Source organism: Bos indicus x Bos taurus, chromosome 3 (genome assembly GCF_003369695.1).
Source record: "Bos indicus x Bos taurus breed Angus x Brahman F1 hybrid chromosome 3, Bos_hybrid_MaternalHap_v2.0, whole genome shotgun sequence".
Taxonomy (NCBI): domain Eukaryota; kingdom Metazoa; phylum Chordata; class Mammalia; order Artiodactyla; family Bovidae; genus Bos; species Bos indicus x Bos taurus.
The window spans coordinates 117,512,578-117,535,860 of record NC_040078.1 but is presented as its reverse complement, the minus strand read 5'-3'; the positions used below and the strand labels follow the sequence as shown (position 1 = coordinate 117,535,860).

Here is a 23,283-nt window from a genome sequence, read left to right as displayed (position 1 = left end):
TTGCCTGGACAAGTTTACTGGTCAAGTCTGTCCCTGCGATGGGCTCTGACGTCTGGAGGGGGTGGGGCGGGGTGGACAGGGAAGAGCCAGGAGCTCTGGGCTCCATCCAGGGCTTTGAGACCTCTAATGTCATCCTCCTCTGTAGGATGATGCGGTTGGAGCTAACGCACCGCTCAAGGTCTGTGACCTGGGCTGAGCCCAGCCCTGCCCCTGCCCCGCCGAAGCCCTCCACCCCCACCCAGAGTCATGAGAACCTGCTCCCACACCTGTCTGCCCACGAAGCTGCCCTAAGACTCTGGCACAGCTGCCGTTCCACCTCTTCTCCCTCCCCACCTTGTTCCTGCTGCTGCTGCTGCTGCTAAATCGCTTCAGTTGTGTCCGACTCTGTGCGACCCCATAGACGGCAGCCCACCAGGCTCCCCCGTCCTTGGGATTCTCCAGGCAAGAACACTGGAGTGGGTTGCCATTTCCTTCTCCAATGCATGAAAGTGAAAAGGGAAAGTGAAGTCGCTCAGTTGTGTCCGACTCTTAGCGACCCCATGGACTGCAGCCTACCAGGGGACTGCAGCCTATGAGGCTCCTCCATCCATGGCATTTTCCAGGCAAGAGTACTGGAGTGGGGTGCCATCGCCTTCTCCGCACCTTGTTCCTAGTATCTATTTATTTGGCTGCGTCAGATCTCTCTCGCGGCACGTGGGATCTTTGTCAGGGCGCACACTCTCGAGTTGTGGTGTGCGGGCTTAGCTGCCCTGTGGCATGTGAGATCTCAGTGACCGACCAGGGATTGAACCCACATCCCCCGCATTGCGAGGCGGAGTCTTAACCACTGGACCACCAGGGATGTCCTTCTTCTTCCTTTTTTTTTTGTTTGTTTGTTTGTTTCCCCTCTCTTCCTGCTTTCTCTTTTAATTAATCTTTTTATTTTGAGAGAACATAGATTCACATGTCTATGTTTTCCAATATTCAAATGTATTGGAAAAAACAGCACAGAGGCACTCTGTATCCTGAACTCAGTTGCTAGCACTGCAGGACACTGACCAGACAGAGACACGGCCACCACCACAAAGACCCTCCTGCAGCCCTTCTGTAACCTCGCCCACTCATCATCACCCACACCCTCAGCCCCATTCCCTCCTTAACCCTGGAGGACATTTCGAATTTTGTCATGTAAGTGACATCACAGAGTTCATAACGTGGAGGGCTTGGCTGTTTGCATTCGCCAAAATCCTTTGGAGGTTCCTCCGGGTTGTCGTGTGTGTCCGGGTTCCTTCTTCCTCAGCCCTGAGGGGAGTTCCAGAGCACGCACGTGCCCCTGCTTGTTTACCTGCCTGCTTGTTAAAGGACATCTGGGTGGCTTGCAGTTCGTGGCTGTGATGGATAAAGCTGCTAATCACTTTTGGGCACGGGTTTTGCTTGTGAACACATCTTCACTTCTCTGGGATAAATGTCCAGGAATGAGACTCCTGGGTTGTATAGTAGTTGTGTATTTAGTTTTTCATTTATGTAGTCCAGGTACCAGCCCTTTGGCGGATCTGTCATTTGAAAACATTTTTTCCTAATGTGCAGCTTGTCTTTTTATCCTCTAAACAAAGCCTTCTTCAGGGAAAAGTTTAGATGAAGTTCATCAACTTCTCCTTTTATGGATGCCTGTGGTGTCGAGTCTAACAACTCTTTGCTTAGCTCTAGGTTCTGAAGGTTTTCTCCTAAAATTTTTACAGTTTTATGTTTTACATTTCAGTTCATGATCTATTTTCAGTTACATTCTATAAGGCGTGAGACTTGGGCTGATGTCTGTCTTTACCTATGGATGTCTAAGCGTTCCAGCACCAAACGTTGAAAGGCTACCTCATATTAGGGGAATTACGGTAGCTTATATTTTTTGATGAAGTAGTCCACTCTTCATATCAAATACATGTATGTGAGGTTCTTTGTAGCATTCCGTTATTCTTTTTGATAATAAAAAGAATTTTATTCTGTGGGCTCTTCTAGGGCCCACAGTGATATCTTGTTTCATTCTCGATAATGGCAATTTGTTTCTTCTCTCTTTTTTTGGTCAGTCTTGCTAAAGGTTTGTCAATTTTATCCATGTTTTCAAAGAGCCAGATCTTCAATTCATTGATTTTTAAAAGTGATTTTTGTTCATAATCTCAGTGATTTCTGTTCACATCTTTATCATTTAATGCTTTCTGTTTGCTTTGGCTTTATTTTGGTCTACTCTTTCTAGGTGCTTCAGATGGGGGCTCAGTGATCTGAGATTCGTCCCTTTATCTAACATGTGCATTTAGTGCTCTAAGTTTCCTCTCAGCCAGCCTTTAACTGTGTCTCACAGATTTTGATAAGTGTATTTTCATTCATTTCAGTAATTTGCCCCATGGATTACTCATAAGTGTGTTGTTTTTAAGTATTTGGAGATTTTCTTATTATCTTTCTGTTATTGATTTCTAGTTTGATTCCACTGTGGTTAAGGAAAACACTCTGTGTAATTTCAGTTCTTTAAATGTGCTGAGGTTTGTTTGATGGTACAGAATATGACTTATCTCAGTGTATATTCCGTGGCACTTGAAAAGAATGGGTATCTTACTGTTGTTGGGTGGAAAGTTCCAAACATGTTGATTAGATCCTGTTGATAGGCGTTTGAGTTCTTCTATACCCTGGCCAATTTTCATCTAGTTGTTCTATCCATAGCTGAGGGACGGGTGTTGGAGTGTCCATCCATAACTGTGGACTCGTCTTCTTTCCCTTTCAGTCCAGGCTTTGTTCTCTCATGTGTGTTGACGCTGCACTGTTCAGCGCACCCACATGACGATGCCGTGTCTTCTCAGTGAGCCGACTCTATTCCTCTCACCCTATGGTCATTGTCTGTGCTCTGGAGTCTCCTTTAGCTCATGTTATGTAGACAGGTCTGCTTTCCTTAGATTAAGATATACATGATACACTTGTCCCCAACTTGCTATATTTGAAGTGAGTTTCTTAGAGACAGCATATGGTTAGATCAGTTTTCAAAAACTTATTCTGCCAACCTCTGCCTTTTAATTGATACATTTATTCCATTTATATTTAATGTAATAGTTGGTATTCAGTCTTAAGTCTGCCATTTTTTCAGTTTGTTCTATTTTTTCCTCTGTTTTCTTTTTCCTACTTTTCTATGAGTAACTTAAACAGTTTTCAGAAGTTCAAGAATAGAAAATGTACCTCTTTATACATCTGTTATTCTTCCCCATTCATAAAATAATCATCATAAATATTTTTTCCACTTACATTAAAAAAAAATTATTTGTTTGTTTTTGGCTGTGCCAGGTCTCTGTTGCTGCAAGGGGCTCTTCTCCAGCTGTAGCGAGCAGGGGCTGCGCTCCGCCGCAGCGCTTGGGCTTCTCCCTGGGATGGTTTCTCTTGCTGTGGAGAGGGCTCTAGGGTGTGCGGGTTTCAGTAGCTGCAACATGCAGGCTCAGGAGTTGTGGTGCATGGGGTTAGCTGCCCCACAGCATGGGGGATCTCGCTGGACCAGGGATCAAACCCATGTCCCCTGCATTGGCAGGTGGACTGTTAACCACTGGACCAGTAGCGAAGCCCCCTGCAATACATTTTGACCCACATCAGACAGTGCTGTGATTTTTGCTTAGGCCATCAAATGTAATTTAGAAAACTCAAGAGGAGAAGGAAAGTCTATTTTATTTACCTATATTCTTGCTTTTCTCTTTTCTCTCTGCTGTTCCAAGTTTCCTTCTTTTACTGTTTCCTTTCTGTGTAAAGAACTTCTTTAGTCATTTTTAGCATTTAGGTTTTCTGGTGACAAATTCTGTTAGTTTTCTCTTTCATCTGAAAACATCTTGATTCCTTCTTTGTTCCTGAAGGATATTTCTCCCGGATGACATGACTCTGGATTGACAGGCCTTTTCTTTGAGCACTTGGAAAATTCTGCCTCACTTCCTTGGGCCTCTGTGGTTTCTGATGAGTAATCCACTATCATTTGAATTATTTTTCCCTAGAGATAAGGAGTTGTTTATTTTTTCCTCTGGTTGTATTGAGGATTTTTCCTTTGTCTTTCACTTACGGAAGTTTATTTTCTGTATCTTAGATTTCTTTTGGTTTACCCTGGTTGGGTTTTGTTCAGCTTCTTGAATCTCTGAATTTGTCTCTTTCCAAATTTGTCTCTTTGCCAAGTTCTTTTTCATCCCATCCTCCTTCTCCTTGCCCTCTCGGACCTCAGTGAAATGCATGTTAGATCTTCTATTCGTCCCACAGGTCTCTCCGGCTCTGATCAATTTTTTCCAGTCTTTTTTTTTAATATTGGTTAATTCTGTTCTTTCAGTTCACCGAGTCTCTTCTTCTGTTGCCCCATGCTGCTGGTGAGCCTGTCTGTGGCCTTTTTACTTTGGTTGTTGAAATTGTTTGTTCTAACATTTCAGTCTAGCTCTTCTTCTTTGCTGACACTTTCTATTTCTTCTGTTTCAGGTGTGTTCATAATAGGTCATTAAAGCATTTTATTGTTTTTGCCTTAAAACCTCCTGTGAGTCAATTCTAATATCTTTGTCATTTCAGTGTTGGCATCTATTGATAGTCTCTTGTACGATGAGCAATTTTTAACTGAAACCTGAACGTCTGTATGTTATTTTATGATTCTCAATGTTTGTTAACCCTTCTGTAGTAGCTGGCATTTTCTGACCCTGCTCATCACTGCCAGGCAGGGGCAGACGTCTGGGGTCCCGGCTCAGTCCAGGTCAATACCCAAGAGGAGGGGGCACCTTGCTGGTGACGGATGTGGGCCGAGGCCCAGGGTCCCCACGGGTCCCGCTGACACCAGGTGGGGGCATACCGCTGTGGCAGGGCAGACGTCCTGGCTCCTCCCTGGGCCCTGCCTGGGTCCCCACGGGCCCCGCTGACACCGGGGTTGGGGGCGGGGGTGCGCACCGCTGTGGCGGGGCAGGCGTCCTGGCTCCTCCCTGGGCCCTGCCTGGCACTGGAGGGTGTGGCTTCCTGGCACAGTGTGTGTGGGCAGAAGTCTGGGCCCCCTGGCACCTCCGTGGTGCAGGTGCGGGTGGAGGCAGGCGTCCATGGTGAGGGCTGGAGGACAGCTGGTGTTGTCTAGAAGCCTTCCGTCTTCTAGGATGTCCTTTCCCTGCCCCCAGCTGGAGAGCGGGCTCGTTGGGCTCTCTTCATCAGCCCTTACTGGTGTTTCTGAGTCGCTGGCTTCTTCAGCTCTAGCTCTGGAATAAAGGAGGCAAAAGAAACCCCAGGGACCCAGCGCATGTCTGGTCTCCCTCTTGTTATCACGTTTCTGACAACATGTGTGGTGCTTGTCCCGCTTCCACTGCCCGAGGACACAGGAGCTTGTGGAGAGGAAGCCAGATGCTCCCACGTGGCCCTGTGCACCCCCAGTCAGGGGGGACAGCACATCTCAGCCGGCACTGGGGTGGGGTGCAGTGGCCCCTCTACATCGGCCGGGCCCAGATAACAGAAGGAACTTGACGCACTGAAGCAGCCACAAGACAGACTCCTTCATCTGCTTTGAACCCTCTCCGGCAAGATGGCGCGCACGTGGGTCCCAAGTGCAGAGTCAGCCAGTGGAGCCATGTCAGACACAGCGGAGGGTCTATCACACTGCTTCCAAGAGGCAGAAGGGCCGCTGCCCTACACACGCACAGCGCAGCCACTGGTCAGACAGCTCGTCCACCTCCTGCCTTACCCTGGCCTGAAGTTCCGCTCTTGTCCGCCTCCAAACAGCATCGGGTAGAGAGGGGTGTGCTCACCAAGCCCTCGGACGTAGAGCGCTCCGATCCTGGGGCCGTAGAACTGAAAGGAAAAGCCAGTCACTCATCCAACAAGAACCTTCGGGGACCTTCTCCTGCACATGCTGAGACGGACACGGAGATGCTCTCTAACGTGATGGCCCTGCTTTCTGCGGCCTCGTGGCCGGGACCTGTCCAGACATGGGTGTGGGGCAGGTGCTGGACGCTGGGCTCCAGCTCAGGGGCAGAGGGCACCTGCTTGCCACAGGAGAGACTGACGGATGGGCTGGAGCCAGAGGTGGCCAAGGGCTGTCCTGTGGGCAGCTCCTGCTCTCACAGCCTCATTAGGGAGAAGTTTTACATGCCGGCGCGTCAGGTGGGCACACTCACTCCCTTGGGAACCAGCTGGGAAGAAAGTACTAAAAATACTCCCAGTTCTCTTGGCTGCTGGAGAGAGACACACGAGCTTCAGAAGGGTCTTTACTGCTAACTATTAGTATTTCCCCAGCACAGCCTAGAGCTGAGGGTCGCTAAAAGCACACCTTCACTGTCTGAGCTGCCCTGTGAATCAGGTTAGACAAGCCCTCACTGTTGAGCCCTGCTGGGTGGGGCTGGGGGTGGGCTGGGAGTACAGAGAACACTCTGCAGCTGCTCAGTCATCCACCCATGTCTGACTCTGTGCAGCCCCATGGACTGCAGCCCGCCCGACTCCTCTGTCCATGGGATTCTCCAGGCAGGAATATGGAGTGGGCTGCCATGCCCGCCTCCAGGGGATCTCCCCAAGCCAGGGATCGAACACGCGTCTCTTACGTCTCCTGCGCTGGAGGCAGGTTCTTTACCACTTGTGCCACCTGGGAAGCTGCAGAGAACACTCACTCCCGGGCTAAGCCCACCTGAGACCACCCCCCACCCTCTCCCTCCCTACCTCCCCACCCCCTCCCTCTACCCTCTCCACAGCCTTGCCTGGCCACAGGGCCACAGTCCGCCTGGCACCTTGACCCAGGGCCTTGCTGGGCAGGCACGCCAGGCACGCCAGGTGAGGGAGGGTGAGTGGTGCCCTAGGCTCTGGTCAGGGGTGAGCCTCACGGGTGTCGAGGAGCCTCCCTGCGGGAGGGCAGGGGGGCGGGCGGACGAACCTTGTGCCCCACGATGGTCAGGAAGTCCACGCCCAGGTCCCGCACGTCCACGCGCTGCTTCCCCAGGGCCTGGGCAGCATCCGTGTGCACAAGCACCCCCGGCAGCCCCCCTGCCACCCGCTGTTGGTTCAGGGCTCGGACTCGCCGGCTGATCTCAGGCACGGGCTGGAGAGGGGAGAGCAGACAGTGGGCGGTCACTTTGATTCCATGGAGACGGAGTCAAAGAAACGAGGAGCTGTGAGCGAGAGTGTGGCGGAAGTTCCCAGACTAAAGAATGGAGGAAAAGGGGAGTCCGGGCCAGAAGCCCGCGTCCCCGTCGGTCTCCCCAGGAGGACAGCAGCTCACCATGATGACACCCGTCTCGTTGTTGGCCAGCATGATGGTCACCAGGCACGTGGCCGGGCGGACGGCCGCCAGGATGTCCTCAGCCTCCACCTGCCCATTCACCTTGGACACGGGGACGAAGGTGACCTCTGAGGAGTAAGACACAAATGTGAGGTCAGCCCAACAAGGCCTCCTCTCTGGAATGGGACACAGTGAAAAAGCAATTTATTGTGAAGGTTCAGAAGACTCTGAAGGAACATGAGCCACTCTTTGTCAGCAGGCCCACAGACAGTGGCTTGCAGGCTTCACCAATGAGTCTTAGTGGTGGGGTCTCTGGGGACCCTCTGTTCTCCGCTGAGGGGCCTGTGAGCAGCTGAGACAGCTTGGTTCACAAGAGCATCTTGAGGTGCCAGCGACGTGACCTTCACTCACTCGGCACTGACCCAGCCCTCCTTAAGCCCCTCCTGTACCTGGCACTGCCCCAGCACTTAGACCCCTGCTACTGCACATGGCAGACAGGCAGGGTAACTAAGCCCAGGTTTCGGGTGCAAAATGCTGAAGACGACACACCCACTTTCCCCTCAAGATCCCACTGAAACAAGAGAGCGGATATATTTCTCAACATGGGCAGCAACTTGTGGACGAGGAATTCTGAGCCATGCCCAGAATACACAGAGATGGTGGCATCAGGTTAATGCCAACAGGGAAACCCACCCAGGTTGTGGACAGGTGAAAACTAACTCCACAAAGAGTAGGAAAGGACCCAGAGGTCAGCTGAGTTCAGGTGCACACACGGAGAGCAGGGCAGAGGACCAGGTTCTGACACCCGAGGACCCCACCCCACACCCACAAGTGGGCGGCAGAGGCGCTGGCCTGGCCAGCAGGCCCAGGCGGGCTCCTGGCGTGGGGGTGGGAGGGGGCGGGGGGGCAGCAAGAGACGGCTGCTGCTGGTGCCTCCACTGTGGGACTCAGAGGGGAGCGAAGCAAAGGCTACTCCAGCCAGGAGTTTTGTCTCTTTACTACATACATGAACACCTGCTCCTCATCATCAGTCCTCAGGGAGATGCAGATTAAAGCCCGCCCATTAGAGCCACCTGATACCTGCTAGGATGGCTGTAATAAAAAACACTGACAGCAGACAAATGTTAGCAAGGACCCAGAGAAATCGGAAGCCCACCCGTACCCCAGGCACCAGCGGTGGGAAAGTAAAATGGGGCAACTCCTGTGGAATACAAAGGTTAGGGCTAAACAAGTAGAGCCTTTGAAAGGTGAAACACAGAATTACCATGAGACCCAGCAGTTCCACTCCTGGGAACTGCTGGATAGATACTCAAGAGAGATAGATACTGATAGATACTGATAGATACTCGAGAGAAACAAAAACATACATCCAGACAAACACTTCTGCACAAATGCTCCTAATGGCATTATTCATATTAATATCAAATGTTCATCAATGATGAACAGATAAAATGTGAATACCATTCAGCCATAACAAGGGATGAAGTATTGGCACAGGCTACAATGCGGGTGAGCCTTGAAGACACGGTGCTATGTGAAAGCAGCCAATGACAAAGGCCACATATCCGATGATTCCCTCACATGACAGTCAGAATGGGCAAATCTCCAGAGACAACTCTGTGGACCAGCTTGCCCGGGGTGAGGGAAACAGTTACAGCTACAGGTAACGAGGTCCTTTGTGGGAACATGAAAGGCATCATAACTGATCGTGGTGATGGTCACACAACTCTGTGAATACACTTTAAAGAGACTGAAATGCACACTTCAAATGGGTTCAGGGTGTAGTGTGTGAGTTCCGTCTCCGTAAGCGGACATTCACGAAAGCAAACCCACTTGGGCGTGTGGAGGTGAGGGGTGGGAGACAGGCAAGGTCAAGTCCCCATTCACACCAGGGAGTCGACAGACAGGTGCTTGAGTGATAAACTGAGAAATGGAGGTTATGTTTGTAAGCGCCTAAGTATTCAAGTGGAAGCAGCTAAAATGATAATACTGAGCGGGAGAAAGTATTGACGGCAAACTCGAGGGCGGCTGCCTCAGGACTAGGGCTGCTGGGGAAGAACCTTTGCTTTTCTTGAAGCCTTTCTGCAGATCTTTACATTATTTCTATCCCTGCGTGTCTATACTTTGTAAAAACTTGTGTAATTTTAAATGAGGTAACCTGTAACAGTAACTAATGACAATGCGTTACATTGCCTTTCCCTGTACAGGTGCGACAGGGATGAAGAGGAACTAGTTTAAACAAGGAAGTCGGACCTGACTTGTTTGGTTAAAGTGGTCCTCTCAGGAAAGATCACAAAGAGAAAACCCTTTCCAGTAGTTGAACAGGAAAACAGTTGAATGGGAAAACCAGTAACAAGGCTCACAGTCAGACCGAGCAGTTCGGTCCCACTCCTTGTCCTTAAGATAAAAGCACTTTCCCTGCTTTCCCCCAGGTTTCCAGGAAGACCAGGTAATAAGGCGAACGCTGAACAGAAAAGCACTGTCTTATTCCAAGAAGAGTTCAACCTCAGCTGTTCTGAGAATGATGACTTTTAAAAACTGGTTTTGAAATACTAGTATTGACACCCTATGTCTCAGGATGCCACATCACAGGAAAAGTGGAGGAAGGACCGGAAGTGACCAGGGCCACTGCCACTGCTGAGCAAGCCCTACCTGCCCTCAGACCCCATGGGCAGGGGCACCTCCTGGGGGGCCCTGGACCACCCCTGCCCCTCACAGGGAGGCCCGAGCCTCCTCTGTGCCGAGAGAAGGGCTCCCAGCAGGAGGGCACTTGTTCTTGTTTTTGCCACCAGAAGTCATGTCTACTGCGTCCTTTTCCTTTCTACCAGAGGGAGGAAGCCAAGACTTAATGATTAAAATCAAAGAATGAAAACCACGAGTTAGCGTTTATAGATGTGCTACTAAATATGCATTTACTTATCGTGCACAAAGGGCTTCCCTGCTGGCTCCGTGGTAAAGAATCTGCCTGCGATGCAGCAGATGCGAATTTGATCCCTAAGTCAGGAAAATCCCCTGGAGGAGGAAATGGCAGCCCATTCCAGTATTCTTGCCTAGAGAATTCCACAGAGGAGCCTGGTAAGGCAGTCCATGGGGTTGCAAAGAGTTGGACACCACCACCATACCATGTAAAGAACGAAGAGTTCATGGTGAGCTGGGCTCTGGATTGAGCAAAGTGGTAATTCTTTCCAGGTCTTCAAGTCTTATGAGGCACTGGACTATGGGAGAGTAAGCAACTTGGCAACCAGGAGGTGGTGTGTGTGTGATCATACACAAGACTCTACGTATCATTAGATGATAAATGACCAGTTCCACACACTGATTATAGTGGTGTGTGTTTGTGTGTGTGTGTGATCACACACAAGAGTCTATGCACCATTCAGTGATAAATGACCTGTTCCACACACTGATCAATTTGTCCCTTAGGGAAAGTCTGGAAGAAGCACAGGCCGTGTAAGCGTCGCACCACAGCACGGCCTGGCAGGCGGGTGCCAGAGGGCAGGTGGGCCACGTGGCCCCCGGGCCGGCCAGTAGTCACTCACCGGCCATGCGCTCCTCCCTGAGGTGCTCCAGTGGCAGGCGGATGGAGTCGTGCTCCACGGTGCAGGTGATGATGTGGGGCAGGGCCCCGTCCACCGGGTTGGGATGCCCGCCCGTGTCCCCGTTGGCGGCGTGGACTTTGTGGAAGTGCTTCACCACGGACTGGATTACTAAATTATTTGACTGCAGAGACAGAGTGGAAAGGTCACTTACAGTAACCACCCGAGGGGAGCCGTCGAGTGACAACCGCTCTCATTTGCAGTTTCTTTTCTGGCTAACGTGGGAAAAAATGGTCTCAAAGAAATTCAGCTCCTGAGCTGCGCCTTCTGAAAGACCCAAATACAAAGATCTGGGGCTTTTCAATTTTCAGAAATGTCAGAATTCACTTCTGGTGAATTCTGATTTTTGTTATTGTTGTTAAGCAACGTTATACATTAAAATTTTTCTAAATCTGTTAAAAAAGCATATTTTGCCCAGGCACCCACCGCTGGTGGGAGTGTGAACTGGCGCAACCCCTGTTAAGGGCCGCCTGGTGCATCCATCAAATAAGCCCTCTGACTCAGGAGGTCTACTTCCCGTACTTGATCCTACAGCTCCGCTTGCCCAGAAGCAAAGCGATGGACGTGAAGTTGATCAAGTACAAAGATGAAGCAGCAAAATCTTAGAAGCCCCTCAATGTCTGTCAATACGGGGACTTGGTAAATAGCTACACATTGTCTAGTGGACGCCAAGCAGCTGTAGCATTGACGGACCGCTCACAGGCGGGTGCACAGGCCTCAAAGGCACGCGTTAAGTGCAGGAAGGCAGCAGGCGCTGGGCGCAGCGCCCTGCAGTCTGTATAAAAAGGGCGAGACACACACTCACACCCCGCTCCCCACCACATCCTTCCTCGAAGAGGTAGAAAGGGAAGGAGAGAAGATAAAATCAGCTACACCCTTAGCTGCTTTTAAGGCAGAGACTGTCTCTGCAGGACTCGACAGAAACAGTGCTGGTCTCCTGTAGGGACAGGAAGTGGATAACTCAGGAGATGGGGTGGGAGATTTTTAAATCTTTTTCTCTTATTATTATTATTATAACAGTATTATTATGATTGTTCTCATCATTATTATTATATATGGGCTTCCCTGGTAGCTTAGCTGGTAAAGAATCTGCCTGCAATGCAGGAGACCTGGTTCGACTCCTGGCTTGGGAAGATCCTCCGGCCTGGAGAATTCCATGGACTGTATAGTCCATGGGGTTGCAAAGAGTTGGACACGACTGAGCGACTTTCACTTCACTCTTGTTATTAAATATAGCATACATACAGAAGAGCATAGGAATGTAAGTTTAATGAGAAAGTATGACAGTGAACATCTGAGTAACAGTGACCTGGATCAAGAGGAAAAACAGCCCCCACTTAGCCCCCCGCAATCACCACCTCCCCCACCCCAGCTGACCGCCACCCTGATTTGTATGGTACTCATTTTCCTGCTTGTCTTTACACGTTTCCTTCCTGTGTAAGCATTGCTAACTGATTTTGCTTATTTTGCCTCCTTCTGACCTTCTTTTTCTCAACTGAACATTGAACCTATTCAGGCGCCCGAAGGCACGGCCTGCAGGAAGGCAGGGGCTGTGAGGAGCCCGCACACTGTCACCCGCTGGGACTGAAAGGCTCTGAGTGTAAACAGGGGGCCCTGGGGGAGAATGAGGCAGGCAGTGCAGGGACCCCAAGGCCCGAGACGCATCAACCTGGGTGGCTGGGGGGAGCGGGTCAGGATGGACGGCTTGGATGTGCTTCTCTGAGTGGCGGGTGGTTCTTTATAAAGTCCCAGGTCACCCCCTTCTGAGAACACTGCTGCCTGCACAGCGATTCCTGGTCCAGAAAGGGGGGCCCTCGGGGGCCGCACACCTTGGGTCAGAGCTGATCGACCCACCGTGAACTGACAAAGGTGCCAGGCCGCCTCCACCCGCAGGTACCGAGGGGCACAGGACGCCATGCCGAGTGCCCCGGAGCTGCTGGAAACACGGCAGCCCCTGTGCGAACCAGCTGGTCACAACCGAAAACGCGCCTCGTGCCTTCAGGTCAACAGGCGGCTTGGCACCTGGCCCCAGACGAGATCAAGATGGCCCACAGGGCAGCTGGAGCGGTTGCTTACGGGCCATCAGGAGTCTGGACCTGGTGTGTGGGGGTGCTCACTGCCCAGGGGCCTGTAAGCAGCCCCCTGCCCCTAACCCGGCCCCTCCGGCGGGGGTCAGCTTAGTCTTGGGCTGGCACCCTCTGATCCACACCTGGGAGTGCTCTGGCTGCCGCAGGGCACCAGCTGGTACCCTCCACCTGGGACTGCCCCAGAGACATGAGCACGCATCCGTGCTGTTTGGAGGGACGTGTGGGCCACCCCTGGTCTCCGCTGTCACGAAGGTGGTATGAATGGCCCCACCTGCCCCTGGTGTCCACGTGGCCCGTTCTTCTCGGGGATGTCCCCAAGCGGAGCAGCTGGCTGACAGGGAGACACGGCCTCAGCTTCGCTGGGCAGTGCCTGCCCACCTTGAGCATGGTTTCCAGCCTGGGCCCCTGCCTGCCCTGTGCTCGATACCTCCTGCCATCGGACGTCTTACTTCTTCCATCCTGACGGGTGGGCAGAGGCGCCATGTTGCTGTTTACCTTGGATTCTGAACAGTTATGAGGCTGAGAACCGTTTCCCACGTAGAAACCACAAGGGCGTCTCCTTAGTGCGCGGTTTAACGCGTTTCTCGCCCGTTTCCTACCGGGTTGTCTGCAGGCATGTTCTGGATGTGAGTCTTCTGTCCGTTATTTGCGGCAAACATCTTTTCCCAACACCTGGCTGGGCTTCTGATTTCCCTCAGGGTTCACTGAGGAACTACAGTTTGCTTTGTGGTGGTGGGAGAATTTTTCAGTCTTTTATGGTTAAAGGTTTCTGTATTTTATTTAGGAAATCTTTCCCTCCTCAGCATCACAAGGGCCAGGGCTCGTCACGTGACAGGGCCCATTCAGGTACGGCCCTGTTTCTGGCCCGGTGCTTCTCATCGCCCTAAGACCATCTATCTTAATTCATAGAGCAATTCACTGCATTCTTAATCTTCAAGAAGTCTTGGCTATTCTTGGCATTTTGTATTTCCATATGGTGAGGCGCCATGAAAAAAGGAGTCAGAATTCTGACCGACGTCGCACTGAATCCACAGATCTAAAGAGCTGAAACACTTACATTGAGTCTTCCCATCTGTGAACATGATACACGCTCCAGTTATTCAGAACTTCTTTGAAGGCTCTCGGTAATAAATTCTATTCCTTTCCCAATGTGTGTGTGTATTGGAGCGGGGAGTGGTTTACAAAATCTTTTTTACTCGATTTATTTCCTAAGTATTTGACATTTTTTGGTACTCTGATAAATATGCATTGTGGCTGATACATAAAAATACACTTGATTTTCTTAATCTAATAACTTTGTTAAATTTACTTACTAATAATCTAGCTGCAGATTCTTTTTTTTTTTAATGTGGACAGTCACATCACCTGTGAAAGACCTTCCTTTCCAATAAGGAAATGAGGTGGTGAGAATGACTGAGTAGAGGGCTTGATGCCATCACACTATCATTGAGAATCTTCTATCTGTTTAAAAAGAAATCCCTTTCAAATGGGTCAAACCTCACACTCCTTTTTTTCCAAAATCGGAGTATGGTTGATTTACAATGTTGTGTTAGATTCAGGTGTACAGCAGAGGGATTGAGTTATACATACATACATTCTTTTTCAGATTTTTTTCCAATACAAGTTATTACCAGATATTGAATATAGCCCCCTGTGCTGTGCAATAGGTCTTTGTTGCTTATCTGTTTTATATATAGTAGTGTGTATATATTAATCCCAAACTCCTAACTTATCTCTCCTTGCCCCCGATTCCCCTTTGGTAACCATAGCTTCTTTTCTAAGTCTGTGAGTCTATTTCTGTTTTATAAATCAGTTCATTTGGATCATTTTTTTTAAGATTCTATGTATAAGAGATATCATACAATACTTGTCTTTCTCTGAGTCACCTCACTCAGCATGCATTAATTTATATACCAAGTCTTCTTTATTCACTCGTCTGTTGATGGACACTTAGGTCACTTCCACATCTTGGCTATTGTAAACAGTGCTGCTGTGAACACTGAGGTGCACGTATCTTTTTGAATTAGGGTTTTCAGCTTTTCTGGGTATATGCCCAGGAGTGGGATTGCTGAATCATAGGGTAACTCTATTTTTAATTTTTAAGGCACCTCCATAGGGCTTCCCTGGTGGCTCAGATGGTAAAGAATCCGCCTGCAATGTGAGAGACCTGGGTTTAATACCTGGGTCAGGAAGATCTGGAGAGAGGAATGGCTACCCACTCCAGCGTTCTTGCCTGGAGAATTCTATGGATAGAGGAGCCTGGCGGGCTACAGTCCATGGGGTCCCAAAGAGTTGGACATGACTGAGTGACTAAGCAAACACACATACTGTTCTCCATAGTGGCTGCATCAATTTACATTCCCACCAACAATGTAGGAGGGTTCCCTTTTCTCCATAACCTCTCCAGCATTTGTTGTTTATAGATGTTTTGATGATGGCCATTCTGACTGCAAACCTCTTAATAAGTAAACTTAGGATATAAAGGAATGATTCCAGGGCAAAATGACAGAGAAACTCTCTTTATTGAGACAGCAATGCAAAGCACGTTAATTCATATGTTAGGTAACAAATATCCTATCAGCCCCCTGGAATTCACTTATAGGATGAATGCTGCCTAATAATATCAGGCTGATTTGCAAAATACCAGGACAAAGCATTACTCTTTCTTTAAAAGACAATAATACCAAGAGGGCACCACCTCATATTTTTTTTTAATAAAGAACACGAGACTGTGGACCGTTTACCTCGGTGCCCCCCGAAGTGAAGATCACGTCCTGAGGCTGCCCACCTATCATCTTGGCGAGGTTCTCCCGGGCCGTGTTGATAATCTCCTTGGCCTTCCTACCTGGAGGAACCAAAGTGGAAATTCAGTAACTTTGCTGCACCAAATCCAATCAACACACATTTAAAGGAACGACCAGCCATGAGGGAGCAGGAGGGCCGAGTGGGTGGTTCTAGGACAACACGTGTTCACTACCGTGAGTGACAGCCTAGATGTCACGTGGCCAAGGGACAGCGGGAGGAGGCCAGCAAATCAGGGGAAGCTACTGAGACTCAAGGGACTTGGGAGGAGCTAGAAACAGCTGGGGGAGGAGGCTGGAGCCCTAAAACTCTGAGATGTGGCTTTCTTCTTACCCGATGCTACGAGAGAGGATCTGTGGCCATCTGCCCTGCTTCCCATTTGGGAAGATGGGAGAAGGAAAGGGTGGAGTAATAGACCACGCTGCAAAACAACAAAAGTAAGCAGAAACAGAACCCACGACTGCTCGACACAAAGCCCAGTGCCATATGTCACAGTGCAGGTCCCCTCGGTCACTAGAGAGGTCACCGCCCCAGGGACACATTTGCTTTCAAACGTGGGCTCAGAGCCCAGTTCACGGGAGAGCAGGCAGCAGGAACTGAGCTTCACGTGGTAGAGAAAGAAGGGCTCAGGGCACGAATTGTGGAGATGTCCATGACCATTCATACTTCGACTACAGACCAGTAGCCTCCAGACCTTTTGACCTCAGTCCTATTTATAAAAATACTTTTTTGAGCAGGTACCACTATAATAAATATGTAAATAAGAAAACACACATAAAGATAGAAATGTAAAAAGATGCGGTAAAAATATATATACAAAGTCATCCACACACTCCCTAAGACTACTGCGTTTTCATTACAAGTTAGGAAGGCCTGCGGTGTTTAGGAGACCCAGTCAGTTCAGTTAGTGATACTTGAAAGACTGTGATTAGCGTCAGTCAACATGGGCAGGAGCACTGCGGAGCTCCTCGGGCTCACCGCTCGGGCCCGTCCACCTGCTCCCTCCCCATCCTGCCCCAGGATTCTGTTGAGAAGCCCCTCAGAGGAGCCTCTGGGCTGATCCTCGGCCCACCCCACCTTCCCTCCCCACCCACGTAGTGTGCAGCAGCCTGCAGCCTTTCCCAGCCTGCAGCCTTTCCCGAGGCACTGACAGATGCACTGACAGACCTTCCTCTAAGCGTTTCTTTTCTTTTTCCTTTTCAGAAGTGGGTTTCATAATTTACATACTGGTTTGCAAAAACTCCCCCTTCCACTCATCGACAAAGTCTTGGAGACCCTTCTTCATAAGGATTCGTGGGGCTACCTCTCTACCGTCATGTGCCTATTAGAGCAGCTAAAATGAAAAGACTGGCCAGTCCAAGTGGTCAGGACGTTATGGAGGAAATGCAACTCTCATCCCGCCGGTGGGAACACAGAATGGTACAAGTGCTCTGGAGAGAGGGCAGAGGTTTCTTAAGAAGTCAATCTCCACTTCCCATCTGATCCCACCATTCTGCTCCTAGGTATTTATGGTAAACATTGTTTACCCAGGAAAAAAGAGGCGATGACCATGACTCGTCCATCGACGACGTTCACAGCAGTGTTATTTTCAATTGCCAAGAACCGGACCAGCTCACACACCCACCAGCAGGTGAGAGCATGAACACGGCATAACAGAACACCACTTGGCAGGGAAGACAAACCAGCTGTGACAGTCACACAGGTCAACCTCAAGGTAACTACGCTGACGGAAAGAAGCCAGATGAAAACTGCTAAGATCCCATCTTCATACCGACACAAACAATGCCCACCGCTCACAGGGCAGGACGAGAGCCTCTTCCTGAGGGTTATTCCTAAACTTCTTCATGACAAATGCTTTTTATTAGCATTCAATTCTTTTCCACATTCTCCAGTTTATGCATGAGAAAGTTCAGTTTCTCTAGACGAAAAATTAGCTACAAGGCAAAGTCCAAAAGATTAATCAGAATACAAGTATAAAATAAACCAACAATGAAGTTAATGAATGACTAGTATCTGATTTTGAAAAGGCTTTTAGTTACCAAGTTTACTAAGCAAATGGACATGAAAACCCACAAAAGCCTGTAAATCTGTACACAAGTATTGCTAAGTCAGAGGCTTCCCTGGTGGCTCAGCATAAAGAACTTGTCTGCCAATGCAGGAGACCCAGGTTCCATCCTTGGGTCAGGAAGATCTCCTGGAAAAGGAAATGGCAACCCACTCCAGTACTCTTGCCTGAAAAATTTCATGGACTGAGGAGCCTGGCCGGCTACAGTCCATGGAGTTGCAAAGAGTCCGACATGACTTAGTGACTAAAACAACACTGCTAAGTCAATTCTAAAGGAAACCAACCCTGAATATTCATTGGAGGGACTGATGCTGAAGCTGAAGCTCCAATACTTTGGCCACCTGATGCGAAGAACCAACTCAACAGAAAAGACCCTGATGCTGGGAAAGATTGAAGGCAAAAGGAGAAGGTGACAGCAGAGGATGAGATGGTTGGATGGCATCACCGACTCAATGGACATGAATTTGAGCGAACTCCGGGACAGGGGCTTCCCTGATAGCTCAGCTGGTAAAGGCTCTGCCTGCAATGCAGGAGATCCTGGTTTGATTCCTGGGTCGGGAAGATCTGCTGAAGAAGGGATAGGCTATACACTCCAGTATTCTTGGGCTTCCCTTGTGGCTCAGCTGGTAAAGAATCCACCTGGAATGCGGGAGACCTGGGTTCAATCCCTGGGTTGGGAACATCCCCTGGAGAAGGGAAAGGCTACCCACTCCAGTATTCTGACCTGGAGAAATCCACGGACTGCACAGTGTACAGTCCATCAGTCCATGGGGTCGCAAAGAGTTGGACACGCCTGAGCAACTTATCATGCATGCAGCATGCATCCCTGATAAAACTGTAAATAAGAAGGCACAGCTTCAGCTCACCATCTGCAAAACACAATGTGACTCAGCCAAGTAACTACTGATCTAAAGCAAATTATTTTGCAGAACCTCCAACTTAAAGCTCCACATGGAAACAACAATAAATGAGAAACATATTTCCAACAGACTGTGGAAAATTCTTTAAGGGGTAGGAATACCAGACCACCTGATCTGCCTCCTGAGAAATCTGTATGCAGGTCAAGAAGCAACAGTTAGAACTGGACATGGAATAACAAACTGGTTCCAAATCGGGAAAGGAGTACATTAATGCTGTATATTGTCACCTTGCTTATTTAACTTATATGCAGAGTACATCATGAGAAATGCTGGGCTGGAAGAAGCATAAGCTGGAATCAAAATTGCCGGGAGAAATATCAATAACCTCAGATATGCAAATGACACCACCCTTATGGCAGAAAGTGAAGAACTAAAGAGCCTCTCGATGAGGGTGAAAGAGGAGAGTGAAAAAGTTGGCTTAAAACTCAACATTCAGAAAACTAAGATCATAGTACCGTGTGCCATCACTTCATGGCAAATAGATGGAGCAACAATGGAAACAGTGGAAGACTTTGTTTTTTTGGTCTCCCAAATCACTGCAGATGGTGACTGCAGCCATGAAATTAAAAGACACTTGCTCCTTGGAAGGAAAGTTATGACCAACCTAGATAGCATATTCAAAAGCAGAGACATTACTTTGCCAACAAAGGTCAATACAATAAATGCTAAGGTTTTTCCAGTAGTCATGTATGGATGAGAGAATTGGATTGTAAAGAAAGCTGAGTGCCAAAGAATTGATACTTTTGAACTGTGGTGTTGGAGAAGACTCTTGAGAGTCCCTCAGACTGCAAGGAGATTCAACCAGTCAATCCTGAATATTCACTGTGAGGACTGATGCTGAAGCTGAAACTCCAATACTTTGGCCACCTGGTGCGAAGAATGGACTCACTGGCAAAGACCCTAATGCTGGGAAAGATTGAAGGCATGAGGAGAAGGGGACGACAGAGGATGAGATGGTTGGATGGCATCACCAACTCAATGGACATGAGTTTGATTAAGCTCCAGGAGCTGGTGATGGACAGGGAAGCCTGGCGTGCTGCAGTCCATGGGGTTGCAAAGAGTCAGACGTGACTGAGCAACTAAACTGAACTGAAAGAACTTTAATTTTTATTTTTAAAAAAGGAGGCCAGGATTCTATGTGATCCTGATTACGTAAAAGATCTAGTTTGCAATTTTGTAAGGATCGATGGAGACAGATACATGACAGGGTCTTATAAGCACTGTTATTACAAACAACTTTTTTTTTCGATTGCGCCTTGCAGCAAACAGGGTCTTAGTTCCCTGACCAGGAATCAAACCCATGCCTGCCCCCTGCATTGGGAGCACAGAGTCTTAACCAGTGGATCACCAGAGAAGTGCCCTACAAGCAGCTCTTAATAAGACATCTTTTTCATCTGAGAAAGGGGGACAGGAGAGCATGTTAAAGATGAAAGATTATGGTATCAACAAAGCTCAAATTTGGTCTTTTCAAGAAAAAAAAAAAAAAAAACTCTCCAGAATTACAGCTAAAGACATGCAGTTACCAGAAAATCCACTCAAAACCGAGTCATGCCATGTGGTGTAGAGTTCCTGCAAGAGTTCCCCTGCCCTTCATCTCAGATCTGGGCACGTCTTCTAGAATTACCTGCTGGGTAAGAGCTACTGGGATTTCCCCAGGCTTCCCGCATGGCCTCCGTCATGGCCTCAATGACTTCTGGCTCCAGGGGAGTGGTTGCATTATAGTCCATATACACTTTCCTGCTGGAGAGAAAACAAAGACGTGCCTCTTAAGGACAAGAAGATGGAATGTGGAAGAACAGCTGCACTCAGTCTATGCTGTCAGCAGGAGCAAATAACGTCAAGGCCAGGGGCTCTCCTGCAATCACACTGTGCGCCTAGGGCGTCCGCATCTGTGTCACTTACGGGAAATGTGTGCAGGATTTCTCATTATCTAGCATTCTTGCCTGGAGAATCCCATGGACAGAGGAGCCTGGTTGGCTACAGTTCGTAGGGTTGCAGAGAGTCGGACATGACTGAAGTAGCTTATAGGAGGAGGAGTATTTGCTAGTTTCCTTTACCACTGCTAGGAGACTGTCCACTTAGACTTCCAGAGCTTCTTTCCACCCCGTGCTGCTTCCTTCTGATGGAAAGGGGGAACCTTGCAGGCCCAGGGAGTCACACATTCCTGAGGGCTTTTCCCCTGGTGTTTGAACTTCGCCATTTCACTGGCAGTTTTCCTGTATTTCCCCGTGGTGTCTGTGATGGCCATGAGGCTCGGGTAACCTAGGCTCCCACGGTTCCTCTCACGGCCCCTCTGTGTCCCCCACACTGCAATCTCAGGGGTTCTTCTCTTTGCATTTTCCGTTTTCTTTGCCCGTAATGATGATGCCCTCCACCGCTGCCTTACTTTTTAGGTCTTTGCTCAACTTGACCTCATGAGGCTAGTTTCTAAATGAAACTGCAGCCACCCCTGCCCTCCTCCCCAGGGCTGTGTGTCCCCCTGCTTCTCCACAGCACCCCATCATCTAACACAGGAGACTTGCCCCTTGTTAATTCTCTGCCTTGATAGAATGTAACTGAACAGCAGCTCCACAAGCTCCCATATTCCTCCCAGGTGTGTCACCAACATTGAGGACAACAGCTGGCACACAGTAGGGGCTTGACATATAAGGTGACAAATGTCATAAGAAAGTGCACAGTCCCTGAAAGATTCCTAGGTGAAATTTACCTGTGTGTATACACACACACACACACACACATACATATATATATATATATATAAAAGAGGGCTTTCCTGGTGGCTCAGAGGTTAAAGTGTTTGCCTGCAATGCGGGAGACCTGGGTTTGATCCCTGGGTTGGGAAGATCCCCTGGAGAAGGAAATGGCAACCCACTCCAGTATTCTTGCCTGGAGAATCCCATGGATGGAGGAGCCTGGTGGGCTACAGTCCATGGGGTCGCGAAAAGTCGGACAGGACTGAGCAACTTAACTAACTAACTATATATAGAGAGAGTTATCAGAATCAAAAACTTTCAAGCACAGGGAACTCTACTTAATACTCTGTAATGGCTTATATGGGAAAAGAGCCTTTTAAAAAAAAAAGGAGTGGACACATGTATATATATAACTGATTCACTTTGCTGTACACCTGAAACTAACACAGTATTGAAAATCAACTCCAACAAAGATTTCTTAAAAATCTCAGAAACGTTCATGAATGTATATAGCAGACAATCCTGTCAGATACTATTCATTATTTTACCTGATTTTTAAGTCAACAATAGTGTTTAAGCCAATTCACATGAAAATTCAAACACAATTACCAATGGTGGCTGCTAAATACATTTTTTTAAATCCACGGAGTGTTTGAATGCAACATCTTGTCTTTAAGATGCCCAAGTACAGGGCTTTGGGGCTTGGGAAACCTGACCAGCATTCCTTGACCACCCTGGGATTAGGAATCCCTGCTGCTGAGAATTAAATCTGCTTGTGTCCCTAACTCTCCAAATCGGGAAAGGAGTACATTAATGCTGTATAATGCTCTCACTTCCGGTAGGTATTTCGAAGTTCCTCATACTACTAGTGAACACACAGCTCTTCAATCTTCTGCTTGGCTGAGTTAATTCACAGCTTGAATTTCAGAGGAACGCATCACAGATTACTCTGCCCCAGTATATGCTGCTTCCTTAAAGTGTTATCAATATTGCATGGGAAAACTAAACTTTATTAGATTCATAACTGAAAAATGAAGAGGCATCGTGAATCTCTGCCTTCAGTCAGTACGTTTTCCTTCCTAGCTCCCTTTTCTCCGTCCCAGGCAAATGAAACCGAAAGAAAGAGCAGTCAGATTTAGGCCTAGACCCAAATGTTAAAGATACATACCCATTTCTCACATTCCGGTAGAGAGGATTACCCCCTCCCCCGCCAAAGTATTTAACAAATTCCTGGATTGAGGATGAAGACTCTTTCAAACACACACCCAAAGCATTTCCCGCCGCGACCCCACCCCCACCCAGGGGAAGAAGGTCCCAGCGTCGGTGGACTGAAGTATCTCCCAGTCTTGCTCCCCACTCTGCCAGCTGCTCAAGCCTGGGAGCTTCCTTCTTAACACTCCCACCCCCGACTCCTTCCCTCACCCCACCTCACCCCCAACCCCCGCTTGGAGCAAGCATCAGCAAGTCGGGCAGGTTTCGTCAGGTACATTCGCTTCTCCGCCACACCTGCGCCCGCTGAGGTCCACACCACCTCTACCTCCCAGATGATTGCAAAGGATTCCTAACGGGTTTTCCCAATTTCTGCAAACCCTGACTCCCTACCAAGCAGCCAGAAGGAGTCCTGTAAAATATACAACAGCAACCTATAATATAATTAGATTACATCACTTCCCTTATAATTAAATTACATCTGCTCAAACCTCCAGGAGCCCCATCGCAGTGAAAATACGCCCCCAGTTCCCCCCCACCCCGGGTTCTGCCAGTCCGCGGCCCCCGCCGCCCGGGACCCCGCGGGCAGAACTCCTGCTGCGGACTCCTGGGTGTCCCTGGGGTTTTCGGCCGAATCGTCACCTCCCCGGAACCCTTCCCAGGCCCCGCCGTGCGCCGCTCGTCCTCCCGGCGGTCACCGCCAC

At 48.9% G+C, this 23,283-nt stretch overlaps 1 protein-coding gene across 3 annotated transcripts in view; it reads right to left on the bottom strand.

Moving 5' to 3' along the window:
• Positions 1–23,283, bottom strand: part of SCLY (selenocysteine lyase) — a 30,527-nt gene that overhangs the window by 6,890 nt on the left and 354 nt on the right. The window contains exons 1-7 of one of the 3 annotated variants that reach the window (XM_027538077.1): positions 20,302–20,390; positions 16,026–16,113; positions 15,635–15,735; positions 10,747–10,927; positions 7,208–7,335; positions 6,863–7,027; positions 5,684–5,790 (exon numbers count right to left, since the gene is read on the bottom strand). In XM_027538077.1, the coding sequence (XP_027393878.1) occupies positions 5,684–5,790; positions 6,863–7,027; positions 7,208–7,335; positions 10,747–10,927; positions 15,635–15,735; positions 16,026–16,071 (728 nt within the window). In that variant the 5' untranslated portion in view covers positions 16,072–16,113; positions 20,302–20,390. Of the gene's footprint in view, positions 1–5,683; positions 5,791–6,862; positions 7,028–7,207; positions 7,336–10,746; positions 10,928–15,634; positions 15,736–16,025; positions 16,114–20,301; positions 20,418–23,283 lie in introns of those variants that run through there. The other 2 variants (XM_027538075.1, XM_027538076.1) reach the window with 2 other exon arrangements.